At 45.6% G+C, this 21,883-nt stretch overlaps 1 protein-coding gene across 1 annotated transcript in view; it reads left to right on the top strand.

The window, feature by feature from the left end:
- Window positions 1-21,883, top strand: part of PLXNC1 (plexin C1) — a 142,693-nt gene that overhangs the window by 84,920 nt on the left and 35,890 nt on the right. Inside the window, exons 12-21 of the mRNA XM_002921782.4 lie at window positions 661-748; window positions 3,052-3,255; window positions 3,375-3,560; window positions 5,585-5,687; window positions 8,606-8,707; window positions 9,006-9,109; window positions 12,769-12,807; window positions 13,039-13,163; window positions 14,415-14,613; window positions 19,379-19,525. Of these exons, the coding sequence (XP_002921828.3) occupies window positions 661-748; window positions 3,052-3,255; window positions 3,375-3,560; window positions 5,585-5,687; window positions 8,606-8,707; window positions 9,006-9,109; window positions 12,769-12,807; window positions 13,039-13,163; window positions 14,415-14,613; window positions 19,379-19,525 (1,297 nt within the window). The remainder of the gene's footprint in view (window positions 1-660; window positions 749-3,051; window positions 3,256-3,374; window positions 3,561-5,584; window positions 5,688-8,605; window positions 8,708-9,005; window positions 9,110-12,768; window positions 12,808-13,038; window positions 13,164-14,414; window positions 14,614-19,378; window positions 19,526-21,883) is intronic.

Raw genomic sequence — 21,883 nt, forward strand, 5'->3', positions numbered from 1 at the left:
TGAATGGGGGTGTGAGGGCAGCCAGAGCTGTGGACAGCTGTTTATTTCCCATCTAATGACCACTTTGCTTATATGCGATTATGTGCTGAGAATATGTGAAATCATTTGGCTTGGTTTTGGAGAGAGAGAATGTAGCTGTTATTTATATGGTCTACCAAATGGGAATTTATAGTTTTAATGTCATTTATAATTTTACCTTGTCCAAAATGTTCCCTATCTCCCTAAATAAAGTATAATTGGTAGGTTGGGAGTTTGATTTTGAAAATTGTTAGATTGAAGTATCTTAATATAGATTAAACAGCAATCAAACAAAATTCTGTTTAGTGAAACCTTTTCAGGGTATAGCCAATGATCTGATTATATCTGGCAACATGACACAGCAAGGCTCCAAATTCTATAAAGGAATTTGAGCATTTTCCTCGAATTAAAAGAAGGATCTGACCTGAATTTTTGTATTTACGTATCTTAAAAACTATACATTTGTGGCCAGTATCATTAAAAGACTTCTAGAATTGTCCTGCATTGGAAATCAAAATATGTTACTTGGTTCTCAAATGTAATTGAGTCTAAGATTAAGTGTGAATAAAGTGATAGCTTCGTTCATAAACGCAAAAATGCCTGTATGTTTACTATGAAACTCCCATTGTTTTTTCTTTGCAGTGGTGGTCAAAATATAACCATCGTGGGCAGAAATTTTGACGTAATTGACAACTTAATCATTTCACATGAGTTAAAAGGAAACATAAATGTAAGTCTTCAGCTACCTTGTAATAATAGTAATTTTCAAGGATGATTTTGTTTTCATCACACTAACACCTCTTGGGGAATATCTTTTATTTCTGTGCCTTTGTGATATTACAAGCTTTTTCCTGTTGGGGGATACACACCATCTGGGCAATAATGGAAATAATAAGACCTTCTCCTTGTGGCGGAGTATTTCCAGTTGTGGCACAGAGGAGAGGAATGAGCTTGGTATGACAAGCCCTGCCATTTGCACCATGTGAGCTTTGTAGGGAGGCACTTTAATGGGACAGTGTTTAGGAATACGTGTGAAAATGCCCTGTGAGGGGCGAAGGTGAGATGTCAAGATAGCAGTATCGTGCCATTGGTGGTGGCGTTCCCGTCGTGCCACCAGAGCTGCGCTTCAGAGGCCAAGTGACCTGCCCGAGTTCCAGGAATCTTGTCCTATACTCCTCCTGCTCCTGCCGTTGTCTGATTTGGTCCCTTTCCTTCTGACCTGGCCTCCTCTTACCTTGCATTTCCCCACACAGGGGTCTGGTCTCCAGCCCTTGTCTACTTGTTAACACCGACAGGAGTCATGGAAGGGCCTCATCACCCAAAATGATGCATTTCAGATACAGGTTGGGGCCTCTGGGTGCACTTCTACACTCTTCTCGAATGCTCTCCCCATTCTCTCTTCCCCTTTCCGTCCTCCCTTAATGAGAGATGTGAAGGTAGCAGCCTCTTGGGCCCCGCCTGACCACTTCCTGCCAAAGCTGGCAGTCTGCCTGTGGCCACAGATGTGGCCGTGCTTGGGACCAGTGTGGGTTTGGGCCTAGGCACCGACGGCCTTCCTGCGTCATCCTTACAGCCTCATCATACACACATCCGCCTCTGACATGCCCTGAGCCGGTTCCAGGCCTCACCTTGTATCTGACTCTAGGCCATGTCTCCACGATGTGAACACACCATTTTCTGGTTCTTCATATCGCCAGAAATGTGAACGAGAGATCAGGGCTGGAGAGGTGTTAAGGGAGAAGGAGCTTTCGTTTGTCTCAGCCCTTTGCTTCAGGTCTTCCCATCTATAGCCTCTTCCTACCCTCTCTTTTCTTTTTTTTCTTTCTTCTATTTTTTTAAAGATTTTTTTTTTTAATTTTAGAGAAAAAAAGAGAAAGAGAGCACCTGGGGGTGCAGAGCAGAGGGAGAGGGAGAGAGAGAATCCCAAGCAGGCTCCATGCTGCATGCAGAGCCCGATGTGGGCCTTGATCCCACAACCCCGAGATCATGACTTGAGCTGAAATCAAGTCAGACACTTAACCAACTGAACCACCCAGGCGCTCCCCTACCCTCTTTCCAACTCCAATGTTAGAAAGTAAAAAACGGGTAAACTCCCCACCTGACATTTTTTTTTTCACAAGTTTTACTGTTCTTTTTTTTCCTTCGAGATTTTATCTTTAAGCAGTCCATACTCAATGTGGGGCTCGAATTCCCAGCCCCATGATTAGGAGTCACTCGCTCCTTGGACTGAGCCAGCCAGGGGCCCCTTATTATTCTTCCTTAAGACCTTTGTCGACCTCCTCTTTTCCAGTGGCTTTCTCTGCACCCCTAAAAATGACAGTATTTATGTTTTCTAATAAATAATCCTATAAAGCAGGCCACACTTTCTGTATTCTTTCCAACCTTCATGTTCCGCATTTTCATGGGGGCCACATTGTCCTTTTTGCTTTTGTTTCCCTGGTTTCCTGTTAGGCCTGCAAAACCTTTTCCTCGCTTGGGGTCAGTGACTTCCGCTAAGAGGTCCCCTGACAAGGAGGGACGTGGCCAGCACTGTGCAGGCTGCTGCGGCCTCCCCTAGGGGATGGATGGTCTCCTCCCTGCCCGCATTTCCCTACCCACCTCAAGGGCTCACAGGACACACAGACCCTGCCGTCTTTGGTGCCAGGTGTCCCTCTTTCTCTAGGCTTCTTCTCTCTGCACGTCCTTTCTCGGTTGCGTGACCTCTGGCTGCTGCGATTATCACTGGGAGCTTTCGCAGTGATAGCAGCTAGCCTTCGTTGAGTGCTGACTTTGTGCCCGGCAGGGTTCCAGGCAGTTCTACACGTGTAATCCCATGTCGTTTAGCCCCTATTTAGTTTAATGAGCCCTCATCTCATTTAACTTGATTTCGGGTTCATTCAGCCCCGTAAGGAGAGGTAGTCTCACTCTCCCCATTTTGCAGATGAGAAATTGGGAGCACAGAGAAGTTCAGTTGTCCGGATCACTTCGCTCCTTCATCGCAGGGCTGGGGCTTAGTAATGAAGTTGTTAAAAATGCTCTTTTCTCCTCCCTCAGGTCTCTGAATATTGTATGGCGAATTCCTGCAGGTTTTTAGCCCCCAGTTTAAAGAGTTTAAAAGCGCGTACAAACGTCACCGTGAAGCTGAGAGTCCAGGAGACCTACTTGGACTGCGGAAGCCTGCAGTATCTTGAGGACCCCAGGTTCACAGGGTGTCGGGTCGAACCCGAGGGGGACACAGAACTGGAAGTGAAAATTCAAGTACGTTTCTCACTTCCTTCGGGTGGGACGCACCCCCTGCCTCGACAGGCAAGATGGGCTTGTGTCTGTGGGTTCCCTTGTGTGCCCTGATTTCTTCATCTCCTCTTTGTTCTTCACAGAAAGAAAACGACGAGTTCAACATCTCCAAGACAGACATTGAAATCACCCTCTTCCACGGGGAAAATGAGCAATTAAATTGCAGTTTTGAAAATATTACAAGAAATCAAGATCTCACCATCATCCTTTGCAAAATTAAAGGCATCAGTAACGCAAACAGCATTGACACCTCTTCCAAGAAAGTTCGTGTAAGTCACCTGACAGTCCTACCTGTTGGTTGAACCTCATTTGGGGCACTTCCTCGGCGACACCGAAGCCAGACTGGCATCTGTCATGGATCTTTAGATCTTCGCTTTAAATAGCAGATAAACAAAGCTGCTATTGCAGGCGCAAGCATAATTCCTCAAAATAGCTGGAGGAATCCGTCCATGTGCCTATTCGAATGTCAAAGCATTGAACACACCATTGTCTATAATACTAATGAGTCTTGATAGCTTTTGTTCTAGCCATACATTTAGACTGTAGCACCTGCACACAGAATCTCTAGACCATGGACGAACGAGCTGTCATTCTTTTGCCAAATGTAGAGATGACATGTCTTAGCAGAAACCCAGCTCACTCAGAGTAGCATTCAATTCAGATGGAGACCGGAGGATCTCTGGGCCGTGGGCTGCTTCCTCCGTCATGGAGTCATGCTTGCCGCTATTCATCTCCTCCCGACATGTCTGAGGGTCCCATCACAGGTATATTTATGTCCCACAATAAAGATGTGAGACCCTGGGGAATGGAAACACATTAGAAGTCTTTCTTTATGGTGCTCATGCCGTATGAGGCTCTCCACATTCTATACCAAAAAATAAAATGCTTTATGATCTGTAGTCATAAATATTGAATAAAGGTCAAGAAAAAAGAACATCAGACTGGAAGACCAAAAAACAAAAAAAAAAATTCATGTCCCTGCTGCACAAGCTAATAGCCGCATGGCCTTAGGTAAGTCACTTGGTTTGGCTGAGCCTCCTGTGGTCCATCCGTGTGGTAAAGAGGATACTAATTATTATCAAATCAGTAATGACAGCTGAACTCACAAGTATCCCCACATGTCACACTGGGTGAGCAGAGCAATGCTAGCAATCTCTAGTCGTGAAATGGTCCCTGAGTGCCTATTCTGTGATGGGACCACAGTGGAGAAGAAAACAGACCCCCAAGTTCTGCCTTTGTGGGGATCACCTCAAGAGACATGGAGTGAAGAAAGTAAATTAAAAATGTGTTAGGTGGTGGTGATCGCCACGGAGCAGAATGAAGCAGGGGGCAGGCAATGCTGCAAGGTGTACAAGGGTGGGCAGAAAAGGTCTCTGGGAAGATGACATTTGAGGAAGGACCTCAAGGAGGAGAGGGAATGAGCCATGGGCTCTCTGGGGTAGAGGGTTCTAGACCTGCAGGTCGCAAAGGTCTTGAGTCAGGAGCCTGCCTGGTGCATTTGAGGAGCCACAAGGAGGCCAGTGTGACTGGAGCAGAGGGAGCGAGGCGGAATTTTCAAGGTGGTGGGAGGGTTAATGGAGGGAGCAGGGAGAGGTAACAGATCACTAGGAACATGTGGCTGGGCGCCTGGGTGGCTCAGTCAGTTAAGTGTCTGCCTCAGGTCATGATCCCAGCATCCTGGGATTGAGTCCCACATCGGGCTCCCTGCTCAGTGGGGAGTCTTCTTCTCCCTCTGCCCCTACCCCCTGCTTGTGATCTCTCTCTCTCTCTCTCTCTCTCCCTCTCTCAAATAAATAAATAAAATCTTAGAGAAAAAAAGTTTAAAAAAAAAAAAAGGGACGTGTGAGCCATTGTGAGGGCTTGGCTTGGAGCTCTGGGAAGCCACTGGAGAGTTTTGGGAGGACTGCCATGAGCCTGCTCACTCAAATGGCGAAGTGCATTTAGTCTTCACAGCAGCCCTATGAAGAGTCACTATCCACATTCCACTTTAGAGATGAGGAAAGTAAGGATGGGATGCCTGAGTTAAACCCGTAGAGCAAAGAGGACTCAATTCTAAAATCTCCAGGTATAGTCCAGTGCCCCTCAACTGACATATCTGGAAACTGAGGCACAGTGAATGTTCTCGATGTGTTCAAGTTCACACAGCCAATCTGCCTGAGGTGGGACTTGAATTCATATATCCTATCTAGCTTGTCACCTTTTTGTATCTTGGGGAAAATGATTTGGAGGAAAAAGTGTGTACATAAATATGGCACCCAACTCAGTTGAGTCTAATGATGCTCTGTCCCATTAGGTCAAACTGGGAAACTTGGAGCTCTACGTCGAGCAGGAAACAGTTCCTACCACTTGGTACTTTCTGATTGTGCTTCCTGTCTTGCTGGTCATTGTCATCTTTGGTAAGTGTCCTGTTTGATTTTGTCTGAGAAATTATTCCCTGGGGCCTTTCGTCAGGCAGGCAGACAGACTCTCAGCTTTCAGGGGCTGTTTGCCTCAATTAAGTATTAATGGGTGAAAACCCAAATCACAACTTTGGAAAGGGAATCATAGGTACACGTTGAGGGCTTTCTAAACATTTTTTAGGGGTTGCCTCATCAATACAGAGCTGGATTACAAAGATGGCATCTTGGTGTTTGAGAAATATAGTCCACTTCACTTCCCCAACACTGTGAATCCTGATGACAAATGTCTCATTTACGTTATTCCTTCAGAATTCCTGTGGCATTTTGGACTTTCAGGATCTGGTCATCTCCTCCTGTCTTTTCACCTCACCAAACACCACCCCCTGCTCCCACCCCAGCTGTGCTTTTCCTGGCAGAACTATGTTTTAGAAGCGTGATCTATACCATCGTTAAAATATCGCAAGGCTCATTGGAGCACGGAATCCCAGGGTGGTTGCTCGCTGGCTGAGTCTGGCCCATTAATCTGTTTTGTTTGGCCCACACAACATTTTTTAAAACTGAAATAGTTGACAGCATTTTAAAATTAGGTGAGTCACTTATGTGCTATACCTGAGACCAAAGTAACATTTGTGTCCCCTGTACTTCAGTTAAAAAAAAATTAAGTTGATTCACATTTTTAAAAATATCTCTTGAAAATTTGAAAGATCTAGATCATTGGATCTCCACTTTTCCATAGCATCAGTTTCCTGGAGCTGAATAGCAGCTGCACTGTGAGAGAGGACATGTGGTCATGGGGGTTTTGCTACAGTCCCCACCTCTCCCTGTTATCTCCACCTGGGCCATGTGACTCATCTGCCTACCTGGTCCCTGTAGCCATTTAGTGTGTGACGTGGTTCTGAGCTGCTTTTCATTCAAAGTCTGTTTTCTCTTGTCCATCTCAGAAATAGAACTCCTCTCTACTACCTAAGAGAGCACTTCACATTCGTTGAGTTAACACAGGCGTTGTCTTTCTAGCGCTTTCTCTTAATGGTTGCTACTGTTCCCCTCCATGCACTCCTTCCTTCATCCATCCCTGCATCCACTTACCTTGTGTCTACTGAACACACGTTGTATTGCTGAGAACTGCACAAGCCTCTGGAGCTGGAGACCATGAGTGAAGGCCCAGCCCTTTCTCCCTGCAGGTTCTCAGTCCAGAGAGGGAAAGACTTCTGTGTGTGATTAACTGGCCCAATGGAATGAATCATTTTGCAGAGGCCCTATTTTGCTCTGTTGATGATCATTTCGGGTATTTTCTTGTGCTGCTTCTCAAGTTGTCCACCCCTGTTCGATAGCTGGAATCCAGAATTGGGCTTGATGTTTTAATAATGTCCTGGCTGGCACTGGCTTTGAATAAGAAGATTACTTATAAATTCTAAACGCTGAGCTCTGTTTTGAGAATCCGCTAGTGTTACACAGCTGTAGACACCAGTCTCACCATAAAGTCCTCTCCACTTTGTGACTTACTAGAAGCCTCTGATCTCTTCCTGTGCCTTGTGCGACTCAGCGCCCCTGCCCCCTCACTGTGTCGTAGAGATTGTTCGTGCTCTTTATGGTGAGGTGGGCTCAGTTGGACCCATGGCTTTGGCTTCATTGGTAGCTGCAGAGCCCCTTAAAATTCACATCCCGTTCTTGCTGTGATTCCAGGCCAGCGTGTGTGACCAGCAGCTTAAGCAGGTGTAAAGTGTACGAATATCTTAGCCCATTGGTCACGTCATTAGTGAAAACATGAAGTACCCTGGCCTAGGCCTGCCACCTTCTTCTAATCCCCACTGTGGCTTCCCCTGGAGATGTCAGCCATCAAAAACCCACCGCAGGAGGGATGTGGCTGCCTCACTCCCTTTGCGTGCCCTGAGCCCGTGTCACCTGAAGTGTGGCCCGAGGAACGCTAACCCCAAGTCATACTCCTGGAGAAAGGGGTTCCATGGTCACATAAATTTGGAAATCACTGTGTGCCCCATCCTTTTTTGAAGATGCACAGGGCATGTTATGGTTAAAACTGTTGACATTATGAAATGGTCCAGTGAAGAACCGTACTGAGGTTTGTTTCCTTCAGGATCGTGCATATCTACTGGTAATGGGTGCTTTTATCATGAAGTTGCTGTTGAAGGAGGAAAACCTTTCCAGAATAATAATGTAGTTGACAGTTGTTGAGTATTCTTTTTAAACAACAGTTTCTCAATGCTTTCTGTGAGTTACTTCTTGCAGTCCTGTCATCATCACAGTGAGGTGTGGGCCCTTTGACAGATAAGGCAGCCAGACCTAGAGATGCTAAGGAACCTACCTGAGGTCCCACGGCTCGTAATTGGCAGAGTGGGGACGTGAACTGAGTAGCAGGCCTGTACTGCGCACTGTCTCAACAGCACAGTTAGAAGCCAGACAAGGTGGGGAACAAGCCCTGTCCCAGATCCAAGGGCTTGTTGTGGACCACTCCCCATGTCAGCCAATTTGATCTACGAGAGTTTGGCTTACAGAGCTCACCGTGGATCTATGATTTCCTTCTGCAATTGTGGCTCAACTTTATTTCTCCAGGGATGTTTAGAAACATTGAAAAAAGAATGGAACAATATTAGCAGCCTGTGGCTGCAGGGAAACGTGGCTTATTTCATTACTTTCCAGCCAGCTGGGATCTTTGGTTACAAGTGGAGGTTATTTGATTTGTTTTCACTTTTCAGGTGGCTAGTGTTTTGTTTTCCAGTTGCACGTTAGCATCTTCCTCTTTAGAGTGACCCCTCACTGGGAATTTTTCCTTTTATAAATTCCACCTCTTAAATGCTGTTCTTTCTCCCTTTCTAAAAGAAATGTCAAGGTTGGCTTTGTTTTCCTTTTTGTTTTTGAAGTTAACATGTCAATCTGATGCTGGCTCTCTGTCTCCTCAGCGGCCGTGGGGGTAACCAGGCACAAATCGAAGGAACTGAGCCGCAAACAGAGCCAACAGCTGGAGCTCCTGGAGAGCGAGCTCCGGAAAGAGATACGTGATGGTATGCTCCAAAATTTTATCTGTGGAAAAACAAGCCTTTTTTTATCGTCCACCCCCCCCCCTTAAATGGAGCGGGCCACAGTAATGAGAATGGTTTGTATAATAGAAGGCATCTGAGCGGTGGGGTCTAGGCCTGGCTCTGTGTTTATTTCAGCTCTGCTCTGCAGCCAACCAAGTAATTATCTATTGTTTCTTCTTTAATGAAAACCAAGGTCATACTCTGTGTTAGACAAAACAGCAGAAGATCTTATCCATTGTTTGTTGAGTTAAAATATTGCTCTTGGGATTCTGTTTTGCAGGCTTTGCTGAGCTGCAGATGGATAAATTGGATGTGGTTGATAGTTTTGGAACTGTTCCCTTTCTTGACTACAAACACTTTGCTCTGAGAACTTTCTTCCCCGAGGTAAAAGGGCATTGATCATATTCCTAAGGTTGAGTCTTGAATCATAATGAAGGTGCTTGTTGCTACCGTCAAAACGGGTGTTTGCTTCCAAGGCAGCTGTAGACAATGTGCTTGGTAGGAAATAAGGGCTTAAGTCTGAGCGGAGCAGGGAGAAGAATAATTGTTAATTGGATTGATTAGAGTGTAAAGCAGTGGTGGGTCACTGACGACTGTTCTTTGCCCAGTAACAAACCCTAGGAGGGACAGGAGTTCAGAGTGATGATTTTTGTTTTATTTTACTACCTGGTTAGAGCTGAATTTATAGCTGGGAAGCGAGCTAGTTTATTGAAAAATCAATAAATTGTAGGCTGGCCAGTTTGTTGTGTTTATCTGCATGACTTCTATTGCAGCTACTAGATTATTCACTATTACTTCTCAATTGGAAATGAAAAGTACTGTGGGCCGAGAAGGGAGGGCGGTAGACACGTATAGAATTGGAGTTGATAGCAGCCATTTTTAGCAATGTCACGTTTTTAATGGTTCTCTCCAGCAGTTGTTCTTCTGCTGATCAGTCCATATCATCCTCATTTAGTAGAAATAGCTGCACGAAATGATTAATTAATCCATCCTGGGACTCCGAGGAGCGGTGTCCTTTAACCCTTTGGGTTTTCGGTCTCGCTCTGTTCTGACGCCTCCATCTTCGCCCATCCTCGCTCAGCCTTCCTCCTTTACACTCCCAAGTCTTGAGCGAAGTACACTCATCTGCCTGTCATCACCTCCACATCCTGGTGCCCCCGCTTCACCGTGTTGCCCTTTTTAGTCCAGAACTGGTGACCAGAGAAGGGCCCAACTTCTGGTGCATCCACACAGATGATCATATTTCAATCTAGACTTCTAAGCAAAGCCAGGTCAAAACAGAGCTTATATCACCTACCAGAAGCTTCTCAGCTACATTTGGCCAGAAGCCTAGAGTTCAGAAACTCAGATACATGCAGTAAGCAATTTCCAGTTTCTCTGTAATTCTAGAAGCAGACACCATGATATGTGATGCTGTGTCTGGAGGTTGGGATACTTCCATAAAACACCTGCCATGTATATATAATTTTTTTTTTGTCTAAGCCTTACTGTTGTAAATCAAGAAGCCTATAAATAAGACTTCAGTTTTTTATGCTGTACAATATACTTTTTTAAACTTCTCCTGCAAGAGTCCCAGGCACCAAGACTTGTATTTGCCACCTCATCCATCCATTTCTACGGCAAAACACCACCTGGGGAGGGAGGTCAGTTCCCTGAATCAGGATGACTATGCAGGACACCACGAGTCCTATTTCCGAGCTATCTGAGATCCCCATTAAGAATTTAATAGCAATAAAACAACAGAGATTTCTACCATCAACATGAGGCTTGTGTGGGCTTTTACAGTTAATGATTGCCCTTGAGTGCTGAAGAGAGTAATCTGTGGCCTGAAAAAGAAATTGTCCTATCCTCTAAATTCAGTAATCAAGAGCAAGATAAGTGATGAATGCAAAAGACACTATTGCAAGTTGAGTGTTTTGAGGGGAAAAAAATCCCAGGAAAAATGCTGTATTATTTTAGAAGAGAGATATGGTCGACCCTTGAACAACACAGGTTTGAACCGCATGGGTCCACTTATACACGGATTTTTTTCAATAAAGCAGTATAGTCCTATAAATATGTCCTCTTCCCTATGATTTTAATAACATTTTCTTTTCTCTAGCTTCCTCTATTCTAAGAATACAGTATATAATACAGAGAACATATGAAAGATGTGTTCATCGGTAAGGCTTCCGGTCAGCGGTAGGCGATATATTAGTAGTTAAGGTTTGGGGAAAAGTTACATGCAGATTTTCGACGGCACAGAGGGTCAGCGTCCCAAACCCCCACATTTTTCAAGGGTCATCTGTAGTTGCAGGAAGCCAAACAGACTTAACTCAGGGTGATGTATAATCTTGAACAGCAGCTGGGAAAGTCAGGAAACTGAAGTCAGGAGGAGTCAGTAAAGGAGAGGACCAGGAAAACAGGCATAACCATCAGAACCCTAGCAAGACCGAAGTTAAAACTGAATTGATAATGAAGGATAGAGAGGACAGAGGACCATAGTCTGTGATGACAGCGCCAGCTGAAATGCACTCTTGGCTGCAGATCTATCTTTTTGTCAACTAGACCCTTTACTGATAGATTGGGAACCACATCCTCTAGGCCTGGATATCGGCTGGTAGACCAAGAACTTGAGTGGTCAGCACCTACCGGACAACAGTAGACAGAACCAGAGGAAATCATAGGCTCACAGAGGCCAAGATATTACCAATTCCTGGCTCTGTGCCAATTTTTGGCTGTTCAAAGCTTTCCTTTTCGTTGTATTGACTGCTTTGTTTTGCTGAAAATAGGAGAAGAAATAAGGGTGAGCAGTGCATCCTATCTCCTAGAAGAGGGAAATTTAAATGAAAGGAGGAAGGAGCTTTAGAATACAGGGAGCCATGGCGGCATTTCCCTATGTAAGGTCAGGAATCAATCTGTTTAAACTGTCTGTCCACATCAAGTTGGTTCAGCAGAAAAATGTTAGGAACTAGAAAATGCAAACCCAGAATATGATTTTTCTGCATATTACTAGGGGAGAGTATGACCAAAATAGTTTGAGGTCTTCTGCCTAGGCCAACAAATTTGAAACTATAAAGCAAAAATTTTCTGCAGAAGAAATTTACTTTAATGAGGTATAAAAATAGCCTAAAGTTTCAAATATTACCCCCAAAAAAGAGGAAGAGAAAAACCTGAATGTTCAAGTTTATATTTTCATTCTGTTGACTCATTTAAAGTGTTACTCAGCGTGCTTTTAAAATTTAATCCTTTAATTCCAAGAAGACTTATGATACATTAAAAAGGGAAACTCAAATTGAAAAGTTTATATCCAGGAGCAACATAGCATAGCACATAAAAATAATTGTAGAAACCAGCAGGACAATAACATTGTGATATAGTTTGCCATAAATAGTGATAAAAGCAATAAACATAGCTAAGATAGAACTTACTGTGCATGCGTTCATTTTATTTTCACACCAAGCCTGGAAGATGGGAGTTGGGGGTCCCCATTTTGCAGATGAGCAAAGTCAGGCACAGAGAGGTTACGTGACTTGTCCAGAGTCATGTGACCAGTAGGTGATAAAACCGAGACTGAAACTCAAGTAATTTGGCTCCAGATTCTTTTAACCACCCCTCTCACTCCGTCTCCATAACATTGTCTTTTGAGACAGTGGATACTACAGAGCTAAGACTTGTAAAAACGTATAGACACGGCTCAGTAGTTATCCCGAGAGGGCAAACGCCTTAAGGAGTGGTCTGCACATTTGCATAACCTTCTTTACCACTTCTCTCACTTTTGAGTCTGTTCTTTGAAAGTGGGGGATGCCTTCCTCTACCAAAAATGGGACTGATGCAACGATAATGATTCTTCCGAGAGGCTTTCAGAATCCACTGGTGCTGCTTGAGAGCTGTATAATTATTTATTATGTATTAGAGGATATAAAATGAACATAAGCCCAGGAGCTCTTCAGATTAGCAAACAGTGTCTCTACTTTATTAAACGGACTTGGGTATTGTAACAAAAATACACTATTCATTTCCTTTGGATGTTATGAATAATAAAAGTGTCTCCTTCCTCTCAGTCAGGTGGCTTCACACACATCTTCACTGAAGATATGCATGTAAGTCTATAAGTTTTCATTTTTAGCCCATGACTGCCTGACTTTCATAGTGTCCTCATTGCCATCATCATCTCCATTATTGAATTTTTGTGAGTTTTTTGGAACCATGGATTCAATATTAAGTAACTCATTGTCTTGGAAAACCCATTGTGGATCTACCTTCTAACTTTGAGTTTCTAGTATTATATTATTTTATTTTATAACATATCATATTCATTTTTTTTTTTCCAGAACAGAGATGCCACTGACAAGAATGAAAGTCTCACAGCTTTGGATGCCCTGATTTGTAATAAAAGTTTCCTTGTTGCTGTCATCCACACCCTTGAGAAGCAGAAAAACTTCTCAGTGAAGGACAGGTATTAGTCAAGTTATTTACATTCTGAAGGTCATTAAACAGGGAAAATAAAAACGAGAGCTCCTTTCTTTATTTCCAAACCACAACCCGAACGTGGTATCCACGTCCCTTGAAAAGGGGGATTTATCCAGAGGCCGTCTGATCGGGCATCATGAGGCCACGGCAGCTCCATTTCAGGTCACACGACCCCAACACATACTCTGTTTTGAAGACACACACACATACACTCCTCCCCCACAAAAAAAGCCCTGAGAAACCCCAACACCAAGAAAAAACAGGAGTCCTGAATCAGAAAAGCAGAAGTGCTATTTTCTGTCTCTGAAACACCTAAAAATTTGGGAAAGACGGTCACTTCTTGTTTACCACTCTAGCTTAAGGTTTAAAAGCTGAAAACACGTAAAATGTCCTGGGGTTAACGCTGGTGCATGGTTTTTATGGATTGAGGACAAAGATGGTTGACCTAAGACATTAAAAAAAACACAAGTGTCCACAGCACAACACCCACTGCCCCTCAGCTTCCATGGAAACTCCCATCAGCGTCAACCTAGCCACAGCAGACAGTTAACCTCATTAACCGAGGCTCTTTTTTTATGTGCTTCTTTGTCATCTGTATATCTTCTTTTTTCTCTTTCTCTCCGTTTTATTGAGATGGAACTGGCAAACAGCACTGTGTGAGTTCCAGGTGTATAGCATAATGATCCTCCTTTTTCCTCTTGCAAAATGATGACCATAAGTTTAGTTAGCATCCATCATCTCATACAGATCCAGAAAAAAAAAGAGGAAAAAAAAATGAACTTTTAGGATTTACTCTGTTAGAACTTTCAGATTATACAGCAGTGTTAACTGTAGTCACCATATTGTGTCTTACATCCCTAGGATTTACTTACATCTGGAAGTTTTTTTATTCTGTCCACCTTCCTCCAATTCCCCCCTCCATTCTCTACCTCTGGGAAACCACATATCTGATCTCTTTTTCCATGAGCTTGGCTTTCTTTTGTTTAGACTCCACATATAAGTGAGATCATACGTATTTGTCTTTCTCTGACTTTTTCATTTAGCATGATGCCCTCAAGATCCATCCATGTTGTCACAAATGGCAAGATTTCTCTTGTATGGCTGAACAGTATTCCGGAGCGTGTGTGTGTGTGTGTGTACACATATACAACATTTTCTTTATCCGTTCATCTGCTAATGGACAGTTAGGTTATTTCGGTGTCTTGAGTATTGTAACCAAGGCTCTGTTTTTAAATAGGTGTCTGTTTGCCTCCTTCTTGACTATTGCACTGCAAACCAAGCTGGTCTATCTGACCAGCATCCTGGAGGTGCTGACCAGGGACTTGATGGAACAGTCCAGTAACATGCAGCCTAAACTCATGCTAAGACGCACGGAATCTGTGGTTGAAAAACTCCTCACAAACTGGATGTCTGTCTGCCTTTCTGGTTTTCTGCGGGTAAGTGTCACTTCCCTTGGCGGTGTCAGAGGTAAGACAATAGGTGGTTATTTTTAGCAGATGCTGATGTCTTTGCCCGGATAAGTCCTGAGCACTCCATGGTGTCAGCATTTAACCTCTTTTAGACGCGGTCCTTCCTAGGAGCACATGGAGGGGCAAATAAAATTGTTTTTGCTGTAACTGGCCTATGCAAATGCAGTTCAGTTAGACTTTTTTTCTCTCAAACAGTGTTATTGTGGTAAAAACAATTAACATGAAACCTACCCTCTTACCAGATTTTTTAAGGGTGCAAAACAGCGTTGTTATCTGTAGGCACAATGTTGTACTAGAAAGTTGTACTATAGATTTCTAGAACTCATTTATCTTCCATAACTGAAATTTTATACCATTGACTTTCGAGCCCACCTTCACATCATTAATTAACAACCAGAGCCCAGAAAATGTACTGAGTGGAGGGGGTATTTCAGGTATTGAAGAGAACCCAGTGCGTGCAGGGTCTCTCAAGCATCTTGGAAATACCCATTTACCCACTAATACTGGAAGCTAATTACACGCGGTTCTAACCAGTCATTCCACATTATTCCATTTGTTTAGCAAGTCCCCAAAGAGCCGCCTGCCCCTCGAGCTTGCTTTGTTGGATTTACTGGATGAATGTGGTTGTAGTCTGATTGAATCTTAAAATCATTTTGAATGCCCACTAGACGCAAATTCTGGCGGGTAGGGAAGCGGGTCTTGGAGCCCGCTGCCTGGTCCGCCTCTGGCCGCCGTCACTCACTAGAGGAGGCTTTGCCCCGTCTGAGCCTTGGGCTTATAACCTGGAGCGCTGGAAGAAGACGATCTTAGGGCCGCTCTGTAAGCCTAGATGAGAAAATGGATGGAGTGGCTTAGCACCGAGTAAGAGCTCCATAAATGTTGACCGTTACTGTATAAAATATTAATAGGACAAGAAGAGCGTTCTGTTGAACCCAATCTTCATTCGGCCCCTCTGAGGCCCCTGGTACAGAAGGTTCTTATCCTTCTTTAATTTCACCAGCCATCCAGATTCCAGCAAAACAGCATAATTGTGTATTTGTAGCTAGTTCCAGAGTCTAATTAAGCTTTGAATAAGATGCACTGCTATGCCACAGGTTTTAACAGTGCTACTTAAGTTTAGATCCGAAAGCAGCACTTTAAATAGACTGTGCTTAGTTTAATGTTTAATGCAGTCTTACAAGTAGATGCACAACGTTTTTTTGGTTTTTTTGTGTTTTTTTTTTTTTTTTTTTTTTTTCCGCCTTCCTCTCCCAAGGCACTACCCATTTATTAAGATTAATGAAATCTGCCTTCTTTTCTGTTTACTTGGTATAAATCATCAAACGCTTTGAGGAGGTGTTGAGCAGTTATTTCTGGGGGGAATATTTTCGCTTCCCACCACCCCTGCCTCAGCCACCACCGCATCTAAACAGAGGCGGCGGCACCCACACCCAGTTCTGCGTCTTAGACTTAAAAGTCAGCCTCCTGCCCCACCACCAATGCCACTGAATCAGAAGCCCTGGGGTGAGACCTGAAATCCATGTTTGCCAAGTTTGCATGTGCCTTACATTTGAGAATCCTGGGGTAATAGAAAGAGCACTGGACTAGGAGTCTTGGTTAGAAGCAGCAGTTTTGGGCTCTAAACTCATGTCAGCCCCAGTTCACTGTGTGTCTGTGGGAATGGCGCTTTTCATCTGGGCAACTGTTTTCTACCCATGGAGTGAAGGGCCTAGTCACTGGTTTTAAATTTCTTTCCAGCTCTTTCTTGTGGGATCTTGTGATCTGAGCCCTTAAGTGCTGGTTGGAGCTTTGCTCTTGCTGCCCTTAGGTATTAAGTGGGTGAGATGTTCCAAAAATCTGGGCCCTAAGCCCAAACGGCTCCTTCAAGTAGAGGATTCTGGGTCAAGATTTTGCAGCGCTGATTCAAGAGTATCTTGAGCACTTGAGATGGTGAGGGGTGGCACGCTTACCAGGAGGAAGTGACTTTGAGCCGGCCAGCGATGCTTTCATTTTCAGTGGAAAAATTCCCTCTGGTGCAGGGCGTCTAACTTCCCACCCCAGGTGCCCACGGGGATGCTTGGTCCTCCTGCCCTGCCCCACAGACATTTGCCTGGACGCCACTAGCTCTGTGACCCCCAGGGAACCTCCTCCTCTGAGCTTCCAGGGCTCTGTGAGTGAAGTAATAATACCAACTGCCGTTTATTGAGAGTGCCAGACATCGTGCTAAGAGTTTTGCTTGCATTTCCTCACTGAATCCTCTCATTTAATCCTGTGAGGTAAGTATCATTATGACCGTTTTGCACAGGGGGGATTTGGAGCACACGGGGTAGATGTGACCTTCCCCAGACCCCACAGCTGGTGTGGGATGGCAGCAGGGCTTGAGGGCTCTTAGCCGCTACTTCCCCAGTGAGGCGAGTACCTTCTGACAGGCTTAGGGAGGATTTAGGGGTGGAGCGAGATCACAGGCATGAAAGCCTCTGGCTCAGCCAGGGCCAGAGTCTGGTCTCACAAAGGAAAGGAAGGTGAAGGGGCTGAGCTTAGTTCCCATCACAGGAGAGGGAGCGCACACGCAGTTGGGTCAGGTGCCGTCCACCCCAGCCAGCTGCCTGAGGGGCTGTGTGTCCCCTGCTCTGATAAAGACACCCAAGCCCCCAGCTGGTATGACTGACTGAGGAATTGTGTTCAGTAGAGAAAAAGAAACCTCATGGTTTTCAAAGCTGGCCCCATATCAGAATCCCCTGAGAAGGACTTCAAACCACAGATGCCCAGGCCTTGGCTACAGACATTCCATGGCTGTGGGTCTCAAGTAGGCCCAGGCATGTGAACTTTTTATGAGAGCCCCGGGGAATTCTGGTAATGATCACCCAGGGTTAGAACCATAGGTGCAGCTGACAGTATAAGACAAACTCTCGCTTCTCTCAGTCTGGCTGCACTCTGGAGAATTCTGGGGAACTCCTGACTACAGAGCCATGGAGTCTGCGGCTGCCCCTCCACACAGCCCAGCAGAGCCCACCTGCCCCCTAACTGCACCTTCAGTGGCCCATGTGGCCCACAAGGCTCACGAGGACACTCACCCCTGTCTCTGATGTGGGCTGGAGGAAAAAGGAGAAGTGGCAGTTCTGGGTTTGCAGTCAGGACATTACCCCAGGGGGGCAGAGGGAAAGAGAAGAGAGTTAGTGTCCTTGTGAACCACTAAATAAAGGAAGTTTCCCATAAGAATTGAAATGTCAGGTGCTAGTCCCAACACTCTCCCCACCTGGGAAATTTTCGAACATTCCACCTCTGTCCTACAGTAAGGAAGAGACTCAAGGATATGTCATCAGGGAAGAGAAAAGTGGTAACTACCCCATGCCGGTTGTGGGATCTGGGGAAAATCACATGGATTCCATGTGCCCCAACGCTCCCCTGTGCAAAATGGTCATAAAGATACTTATCTCCCAAGATTAAATGAGAGGATTCAATGAGAAAAAGTAATGGGAAAAGTGACGGGAAGCCAGTGAAGAGCGGGGTGGCAGAAGGGGGCCAAGCCCTGGCACTGGGGAGGGCACGTGTTCTTGCAGGAGGGGATGGGACAGGCGGGGGGTGGGATGCCAGGAGTCTTACAAGAGGTTTCCATTTACTAGTTCGGGGCAGAGCAGGGGAGTGAGCCAATGGAACTCAGCTTTGCAAGCCAGGCCGTAAAGCTTGACTGGAAATGCACTTCAAGCCTCAGTCGCTTGGCTGGCTTCTTCATCACTAAGGCGGTTTGCGTCCTAGCTCTTCCTCTCCATGTACTTGGTTAATGTCCGTTGACCGCAGACGCTGATTCTTTGGCGAGCGTGCTACCGCCGACGCCAGGCTGCGTGCTCTGGGCGGCTTCACTGGAAGCCGCACACACGAGCCTCCCTCTGAGCTGCTCAGGGTCCACCCAAGCGCAGTGTGGCTACAGGTTTGAGGCATCTCGCTAACCGTGAGAGGGCGAGCCCCAGTCCGGGAGTAAGTGCCCCCCGGCAGAAGGTTGGAGACAGAAGCCATCGGGATGGAACAAGCCTTCGAGCAATGGAACTGACTCTGGTCCGGGGAAGGCAGTTCGGGTGCATCAGGGGCTGAGTACCAGCCAGGGTGCCTGTGTACCCCGGTGTCTGTGTACCCCGGCTCCGCACACCACAGCGTGCTGGCCGGGATGGCTGCAAGTTGTGATAACTAAAGGCCACTTCCTTCATTAGACGCTCTTAACACCAAAAAGCATCCTCCTTGGCAAATGTGCAAAATGTTCTGACATTTATTCTGGTTACCAAGGTTAATTGTTGTGTATTTTTTTTAAAATACCATTTATTTTTGGTTTGCTCAAAAAGACAATTAAATAGCAAAGTAAACGAAGGTTAAACCTCCACACATACTCTAGGCGTTAGCCGGCCGATGAGCATCCGTCTGCCATATAGAAGCTTACACATAAAAGATCCATCCGCTGAGGACTTCATGTTGCTGCTGACTATAAATGCTGGGAGTCTGTGTGTGTGCACGTGCGTGCGTGTATGTGTGTGTTCGCGCACGCGAGCGTGCATGTGCGTGTGGTGGGGAGAGGACGCGTCTCCTGAGTTTTGCGCCCAATCCTGAGTGGAGCAATGCGTATTTTCTTGGGAGTCTCATGCTGATTGTTAGAAAACACTGCCTCCTGTTTCCTGTCGTACTGCCATAAACTGAAACTTTAACTCTTTGGAAAGTACAGTGGATTCTGCAGACAGCTGACTGTCACTTTTGTGTCTCTTCCAAGGAGACTGTTGGAGAGCCATTCTATTTGCTGGTGACGACTTTGAACCAGAAAATAAACAAGGGTCCGGTGGATGTAATCACTTGCAAAGCCCTGTACACCCTGAACGAAGACTGGCTGCTGTGGCAGGTTCCGGAGTTCAGTACTGTGGTATGTTTGCGATGAAGCCTTGCACCCAGCCCTGGAAAGAAGCCTGGTTGGGAGCTCGGTGGTGGGGTGGGGTAGGGGGGTCACTTAAACCAAAGCGATATCATTCCTACTGTGGGAGGCCTCAGACGCTGAGTTAATTAAAAACAGTAGTTGATAAAATATTAACACGTGTTCACATAATAGATTTTAATTAGTTGGATGAGGGGGGAGAATTGTAATGATGCCTGGGGTACTCATCAATTTCCAAAGATTTTAATATCAGGATAGCTTATAGCTTTCAGCATCGTCAAAGGAAATGCAAAGTACTCCCTATTCAGCACTTATAATTGCAATCAGAATTTCTCAAACGGCTCTGCTCTGGAAGACAATGTGTGAAGATATATCTCAACCAAATTGAGGCCGTCTTATTTTAGAACGATAACACAAGACAAATTCCACTGTGTTCCCCGTGCAACATGACACCCTTACTTTATTTTCATGGATTAGTTACAAATGTTTGGTGTCACGCACTTAATGTTCTGTGATCTCATAGATATTTTTAGAGGAATGCTGTAAATCACTACAGGAAGATGATTGCCTGGGTGCTGGAGGGTTTCACCCATTCGAGAACTTCTTTTCACCCGTCCCCATCCCACCCCCAACCTCCTCCTTTCCTAAAGAAAGTGGGAGCGATTTCTTGCACATTCACGAATTGTAGAGAGAGGGCCAAGCGTGACAAGTATCTCCAAAATGACTTAGGCATTTTCTGTGCTTTTCTGTTCGTGGAGACTGGGGAAAGAGACCGCTGTCATTTGGTTTGATCTCTAGCTTTATGGAGACTCGGGGCGTCTTCACAGTCTCGTTAGTGGAGGAGGAGGGAAAGAAGACAGTGGGGTTTTGGTATGACTCAGTCAGGGGGCTGAGTCTTCTGTGGCTTAGCTCTGGATGGCAGGAACTGTGGTATCATCCTGGAAGAATTCATTCCCTAATTGGAGAAGGCACCACGTCGCTGTGGGCCGTGTTACGGTTATGCTCTCTGGTGGGAGAATAGTCCACAGATCAGCTGTTTCCAGTTCTAGGTCACTGCCAGACGTAGTTTACCCTCCACCGGAGATGGCAGCATGCTCGACTGCCATCCACAAGGCAGGAGCCCGAGTAGAAAGTTAACGTTTCTCAGCGTTCTGATGTCTGTGTATGTAACTGTCTGCGGCCAAGAGGTGGGGAGGAGCAGCGGTTCCCAAGCTTCGGCGCGGCCCTGAAGGGCACAGACTCTGGCCAGGCGCGCTTGCCATCCGCCCCTGCCCATCTGGGTGGCGTGGGGCAAGTTTCCAAACCTTCATGTGCCTCAGTCTCCTCACCTATAAAACAGAGAGGAAAATCATGGTGCTGGTTTCATGGGGGGATCACAGGGGTTAAGAGCATTAACTGCCAGGCACCTGGGGGGGGCTCCATCGGTTAAGTGTCTGCCTTCAGCTCAGGTCATGATCGCAGAGTCCTGGGATCGAGTCCCACAAGGGTCTCCCTGCTCAGTGGGGAGTCTGTTTCTCCCTCTGCCTGCTGCTTCCCCAGCTTGTTCTCGCTCTCTCTTTAGCTCACTCTCTCTCAAATAAATAAAATCTTAAGGAAAAAAAGACGAGCATTGACTGCCATAGCTTGCCATGTAAAGCTTTATGAAATTTAATTCATGTCTTCTCATTTCAGCTCAGGTCATGATCTCAGGGTTGTGGGATAGAGCCCTGCATCCGGCTCCACACTGTGCGTGGAACCGGCTTGGGATTCTCTCTCTCTCTCTCTCTGCCCCTCCCAGTGCTCTCACGCACGCGCACGCTCTTTTTCTCTCTCTCAAATAAATAAATAAATCTTTAAAAAAGAAAAAAAAATGCAGATCCAGACAGATGAATGCCCGGGGCCTTCCCTTGGGGCTGATTAAGTCAGAACTGCTGGGGATGAAGCCCAGACAGAGACAGACATTCTTAAACACTCCAGGTAGTACCAGCGTACAGCCTGCATGGAGAGGGCCCCTGGGTATCTTGGAGAACAAAAGGTAAACTTTGCATCAGGGCCTGGTGATACCTTTCCCTGCAATTGTTTGCGGACAAATGCAGGGCCTTGGTTCCCCCCCCCCCCCAAGATGTGTATGCTTTTACTTTGAAACATTTTGGAAGCCCCACAGATTCCCGAAGAGAAATATTTGCGAGTATATGTAGGTTGGGGGAATCCAGCAGTAATTTCCTTTCATGAAAACGTGAACCCTGACAGGAAGGAGAGGCAAGGAGAGAACCAGACTGGGAGTGGGGGAAGAAGTCAAATGCCTGAAGCAACTTTTGAGGTTTGAGTCTTTTTTAATGCTTTATAGAATGCTTTACGGAAACACTTTTT

This window comes from Ailuropoda melanoleuca, chromosome 15 (genome assembly GCF_002007445.2).
Source record: "Ailuropoda melanoleuca isolate Jingjing chromosome 15, ASM200744v2, whole genome shotgun sequence".
In the NCBI taxonomy this organism is placed as follows: domain Eukaryota; kingdom Metazoa; phylum Chordata; class Mammalia; order Carnivora; family Ursidae; genus Ailuropoda; species Ailuropoda melanoleuca.